The following is a 5,872-nucleotide window of genomic DNA, read 5'->3' on the forward strand; positions in this document are numbered from 1 at the left end:
CCTACGAACCCCTGCGCTCGGGGGGGTGAGGGGACTGGGGGTGGGGGACCCTCACTTCAAGCCTACAGCTCGGGGCAGGGGGCAGGATGGTTCCCAGGGCAGGTCCCGCCACTCCCACTGTGGGGCCCCAGGGCCATCTCCCAGCTCAGGCAGAGGGACTCCGCCCGTCCAGTCCCGCAGACCTGACCGCGGAGCGGGTACCTTTGACCCCCGCAGGGGACGCCCGGCCCAGCTGTTGGACCAGGGACAGGGTTCAGAGGGAGGCCGGCCCCTTGGCAGACACCGTGCAGCCGAGAGGGGCAGTCGGAATCCCCAGGGCCCTGGGAGCAACCCCTCCTGCTCCAGTTGGCCAGGCCTCCTTGGCCATTGGGACACGGGAGAGTACCCCCTGCCCCTGGTGCAAGTGTGTGGGGCTGCTGGAAGGAAGGGCTTTGGCCCCCAGTTTTGCTGTCACCCCGCTCCAGTTCCCCAGATCTGACAGCCTCTAGCACTCACCTCACCGTTTCCCAAGAGCTCCAAAAACTACGGAGAAGTAGAGCACTGCCTACAGAAGGGGCGAGGCTGGGTTTTTGGACACGGCCTTCCTGCCAGCCCCAGGGAAGAAAACTCCCAATGAATCAAACAGGACACAATTTCACCCACTGTACTTTTATTCACATCATGTATTTTGGCATTTTCCAGAGGACAGGGTAGAGACAGGGTAGAGGAAAGACTGAGGCAGGAGGGCGAGGGGGTCCCCATTTCCCTCATATCCCTTCTGACCTGACCACACAGGGAGCAAACACAAAGGGGAAGGGGGAGCAGGGACACCCCCTTCTGTGGAAGAGGCTGCACAAAGCGACACACACACACACACACACACACACATACACACACACACAAATAAGCCCCTTCCACACCAGGAGCTGGCAGGACTAGAGAAGCAGAGGAATGAGGGCCCAGGAGGAGGGGAAGCAACATAGTCTCCTCACAGACAGGCAGCCACCCTCCCGTCCCCTTCCTGCTCTATCCCCAAAGTCTCTTGAGTGTCCCTCCATTCTGCCCGGCCATTCTCCTAGTGCCTCTAGCTTCTTCCCTGCTGCAGGGGACAAGAAAGGAAAAGGGTGCAGAGCCAGCGGCTGCAGTCCACTCCCAGCCCCTCTCCCTCATCCCAGGTGGCCTGCCCCTGCCCTCCGCGGTAAGGGTCAGGACAGGCTCTTAGCTGGCCACTCTCTGGTAGAAGTAGATGTAGCCCAGGTCCTTGGGCGGCTTCTCAGAGGCACACACTTTCTGGTCGTTGTAGATCACCCATCTGGGAAAGTGGGGGGAGGTGGGAAAGGATGAACAAACTGAGCAGTCCACAACGCGTCAGCTAGGTTCTCTGACCCAGCCTCTGAGTCAGTCCTGGTGATTGTGGGGAAAGCCCCCCAAACCTACAGTCCAGCTGCTACCCGTCTAACAAAGACCATTTCCCCTACTCGGTGCCTGCAGATCCTCCAGACACCCCCCTCCGCCCCCGCCCATTCCTGTAAGGCAGGGGTCGGCAAGCTTTTCCTCTAAAGGGCCAGGCTTGGTAGGCCATTGGGTCTCTGATATAACTACTCATTTTCCTCTTGCAGAGTGAACACAGCCACAGATAATACATAAATGAGTAAGTGTAGTGATGCTCATTAAAACTACTTACAAAAGCAAGAGGCCGACCCAGCCCGAAGGTTTGCCTGATGTTTGCTGTCGGGCATTCTCTCATCCCTGGCGGATGTGCTCCCACCGGGCAGTCCTTCACCTTCTCCACACATACTCTAAGGGTTTCCAGGTGGCCCCCGCTCACTTCTACCACCACTCCCCCATTCCAAATGCACACTGTGGCCCCTCACCTGCCTTCCTTCTTGATGTGGCAGACGTAGTGACCACACATGGTGGAGGTGCCCATGTGACTAATGAAGGCAAAGAGCTGGTACTCTAGGGATGGGGAGAAGGGGAGGGCAGAGAAGACAATGAGAAAGGAATCCTTGAGTGACAGTCCAAACATGTATCTAACAGCTCAAATTCAGGGTGTGGGCATGTATTGGGTCAAAAGTCTATCTCCGCCTCCTAGAATCCCACCGCCAGGAGTCACGTCGCGGGAAAAGAGCTCCTGCGCCCTCTGCCCCGAGGGAAGCAGAGCCGCCCTGGAATGAGGCTCTGGTGGAGCAGACTGGCCTGTCCCCTTTCCCGGGGACACTCACTTCCAGAACCATCCCGCACTTTGGGTCCCACCGGCACAGACTCAGAGATGGAGTCGGCAGCTGAGCGACCCTCCGAGATGTCCATGGCAGCTTCCGCGTCTAGGTCGTCAATGTGGCTGAAGATCCAGTCCACAGCCCGCTCTAGACTGTTGTTCTTGGAGAGGAGGAAAGCATTACATTTCCAACAAGTTCGGGCGCGAGAAAACCGCCAGGGAAGGCCTCAGCTCCTCATCACAGCCACAAAAGGGTGGAGCCCAGCCCTGGACATTCCGCAGCGGCTGTCCTGCTTACGAAGGATGGAACCTCGTTCCCACCCCCTTTGGCCTCAGAGGCCCCGGTCCTGAGTGGGGGCAGCCCCTACCGTGGCCCGCAGAGCTTTGAGGGCCTGGTCCCGGGAGAAGCCCATGGAGACAATGGTGGTCACGCAGTCCTCTGGGGGGGGGTCCGCAGCCGCACTTGTGGAGCCAGGCCCGCTGGAGCCAGGCAGGATGAGGGGGTTCGCAAAATCTGTGGGTGCGAAGGGGTTGAAGCGTTTGGGGGAGGATGGTGGCCCTGCCAGGCCCTGCCGCCCATCCCCACCTACCTGGATCATCCATGTGAGACATGACCCAGTTCATGGCAGCCTCGGCCCCGCTGTTGCCGGTGTAGTAGACAGCTTTGCGGCAGGCATCCATAGGGAAGCCCATCTCCACCAGCTGGATGATGACTGACTCATCCAACATGGGGGCTGTGGTGGGAGAAGTGTGGGCACGGTGACCGATTTCTTGGGCCACTATTTGCTCCACCTTCTCCTCCGCCCCACAAGCCAGCCCCCAGCCCTCTCCCAACCATTCCATTCCATGCATTTTTCTTCTACAGCCTGGCACCTTATCCCAGAACTGAAACGACAGACAACACAAAGTGGGTCCAATATCCTAAAGGCACAGACCAAAGCTAAAGATCCTTCCTTGCCCAATCTCACAGAATGGGCTCTTTCTCTGGAGTATGATACGCAGCCCCCACACCTAACTAATAGGTGACAAGGGTAGGGAGGCAATGCTACTGCCATCCACACAGAGAACGTGGCTGGGAGTGCTTCAGTCGGTCCTCAGTCCACCCAAAGAGGGCAAAGGAAATTGGAAAGGGAGGACAGGAGAAACACAAAGGACAGGGTTGTGGGGAGGCAGGCAGAGAAGACCCCCCATGAGCAAGGGAGAGAGACAGGCAGGAAAAAGAATCACTAACATGTCGGAGAGGAGAAGTGAGGGGAGCAGAAGGAGTCTTCGTCTTCGTTGCCATAGAAACCAAGGCTACCTTTGGGCTCATCCGGAGTGACCAGGGGTGGGGCAATGTCAGGCAGCTCCTCCTCTCCAGGCTGCAGCCCTGTACCCCTCAGCTGGGAGATGTCTAGCTCGTCTGGCATCTCGATGGACACATCTGTCATGGGAACGGCAGGACAGGGTCACCCAGGAGCGCCGAGGCCCTCCCCGAAAAAGCACTTCGGGAATCTCAAGCCCCGGCACCGTGTCTTAGCACTGCCCTGTAATCGGAGGCTGTTCAGAGAATACCAATCTTAGGGATCCCAGTGTAATAAAAATAATTGTGGCCTGGGAGTCAGGAGACCTGGATTCCAGCCCTAGATCTACCACAAATGAGCTATGGGCAAGGAAGGGGGGCCTCCAACTTGTGGGACAGGATGATTTTATACTTCTGTGAGTCTCAACTTATCTAGGAATTGAGGTTAAATCAGAGTTCTCAGTCAGCAGGGGCCTGTAAGGCCCATGAGAACTCATTATTTACAGATTATTAAAATGGAAACATCTTAACAGATGAAAAATAAAAATTGTGAAACTATGAAGATCATGTTTGGTTGTAAATTATAACTCTAAAATCAAAGCAGTCTTATGGGGGGGCTGAGGACACATTTGTAATACCTTAATAATAATAATAATAATAATAAAAGAAAAAAAAAAAGCAGTCTTGGTGCTGGCCAGGTAGCTCAGTTGGTTAGAGAGTCGTCCCCATATGCCAAGGTTGTGGGTTCGATCCCTGATCAGGGCATATATAAGAAGCAACCAATGAATGCATAACTAAGTGGAACAACAAATAAGTGTTCTTTCTCTCTCTCTTGCTCTCTCTCTCTCCACCCCCCCCCCCTCTTTCTCTCCCCATCCTTCTTCCTCTCTCCATATATAAGAAGCAACCAATGAATGCATAACTAAGTAGAACAACAAACCAATGTTTCTCTCAAATCAATACATTAAAAAAAAAAATCAAAGAAGTCTTCTAATATGTTTAGTCAGTGCTTTTCAAACTAGACATATTCTGAAACGTCTAAGGCAGTGGTTCTCAACCTTCCTAATGCCGCGACCCTTTAATACGGTTCCTCATGTTGTGGTGACCCCCAACCATAAAATTACTTTCGTTGCTACTTCATAACTGTAATGTTGCTACTGTTATGAATCATAATGTAAATATCTGATATGCAGGATGTATTTTCATTGTTACAAATTGAACATAATTAAAGCATAGTGATTAATCACAAAAACAATATGTAATTATATATGTGTTTTCCGATGGTCTTGGCGACCCCTGTGAAAGGGTCGTTCGACCCCCAAAGGGTTGTGACCCACAGGTTGAGAACCACTGGTCTAAGGTAATGCTTTCTTCTTTCACAGGGAAGTTAGAGAAACGTTAGTTTACATATATCAAGGCCTCTTCTGCTTAACCTCCCTCATGTGTCCCAGCCATCATACCCAGTTTCTTGGGTACCCAGTCTAAGCCGAAGGTGAATTTCTTGATCTGGATGACCAGGTAGTCAGGGAATGAGGCAAATCGTGTGGTCCTAGGGAAGAGAGAATGTCCTGGAACCCAGATAATCCCAAGCCTCTCCTACCCTGAAAGCCCCACCCTGGGGTTCAGCCTCTCATGGGTAGAAGACCTAACAGCCCAGAAGATACCCCATATTCTCATCTCGCCCTGGGCAGGCATCAGAGCATCTGCGAACAAGGAGTGGCGGAAGCCAGGGCCAGGGCCGGCTTGTTGACAGGAGCAACAAAGGGGTGGACGGCTGACTTCTCTGGAGACCAGCGCACTTACAGATCTCACGCTCATGCCAACACCGGCAAAAAGCGAAAGCCTTTGCTGGAAACCCACACTGTTCACCAGCGATACTCAGTGTCTGCCCCGCCAGGGTCGAGGGAGGGAGAGGAGAGAAGCAGCCTAAAGTGACCCTGTGCCATGAGAGAAGAGGGAGTGGTTTGGCCAGGACACGGGACTATGTAGTAATCGACTGAGTGCTCCTGCAGGGCCTCTTGGCTCCCACCAGGGCCAGATTACCAGCCTCAGCTGATGCAATTCTGAGATTCCACCCAGAAGAGGAACAACAGGAGACAGAGGCAGATGGTATCTCAGGGACCGCCCTGACACAGGCCCGAAACCCTCAGCCCCGACCCCAGGACTTACTTGACAGCTACTGATTTGGCCTGCAGAGCCGTGCTCCAGAAGTCGTCCACCTGCTCAGGGGCCCCGTAGGCCTCCAGGCAGGAGCTGAAGGGCACCTGGGCCCGAACCAGCTCTGGCAGTGGCAGCTTCTCCTCCTCGGCTTGCCGCTTCTTCTCCTCATACTCCAGAAGCTCCTCTGGTGACAGAATTGGTGGGTGGCTCCTTCAGAGGGTGATGCTCTTTCC

At 54.3% G+C, this 5,872-nt stretch overlaps 1 protein-coding gene across 4 annotated transcripts in view; it reads right to left on the reverse strand.

Annotated features, from left to right (window-relative positions):
• Positions 1 to 632: 632 nt before the first annotated feature.
• USP5 (ubiquitin specific peptidase 5 (isopeptidase T)) overlaps positions 633 to 5,872 on the reverse strand; it is a 13,388-nt gene continuing 8,148 nt past the window's right edge. For 2 of the 4 annotated variants that reach the window (XM_006757563.2, XM_006757562.2), the window contains exons 13-20: positions 5,649 to 5,823; positions 4,940 to 5,028; positions 3,498 to 3,620; positions 2,788 to 2,931; positions 2,566 to 2,711; positions 2,205 to 2,358; positions 1,854 to 1,938; positions 633 to 1,291 (exon numbers count right to left, since the gene is read on the reverse strand). In XM_006757563.2, the coding sequence (XP_006757626.1) occupies positions 1,198 to 1,291; positions 1,854 to 1,938; positions 2,205 to 2,358; positions 2,566 to 2,711; positions 2,788 to 2,931; positions 3,498 to 3,620; positions 4,940 to 5,028; positions 5,649 to 5,823 (1,010 nt within the window). In that variant the 3' untranslated portion in view covers positions 633 to 1,197. Of the gene's footprint in view, positions 1,292 to 1,853; positions 1,939 to 2,204; positions 2,359 to 2,565; positions 2,712 to 2,787; positions 2,932 to 3,428; positions 3,621 to 4,939; positions 5,029 to 5,648; positions 5,824 to 5,872 lie in introns of all 4 variants that reach the window. The other 2 variants (XM_006757561.2, XM_006757560.2) reach the window with 1 other exon arrangement.

Source organism: Myotis davidii, unplaced genomic scaffold (assembly GCF_000327345.1).
Source record: "Myotis davidii unplaced genomic scaffold, ASM32734v1 scaffold13, whole genome shotgun sequence".
In the NCBI taxonomy this organism is placed as follows: domain Eukaryota; kingdom Metazoa; phylum Chordata; class Mammalia; order Chiroptera; family Vespertilionidae; genus Myotis; species Myotis davidii.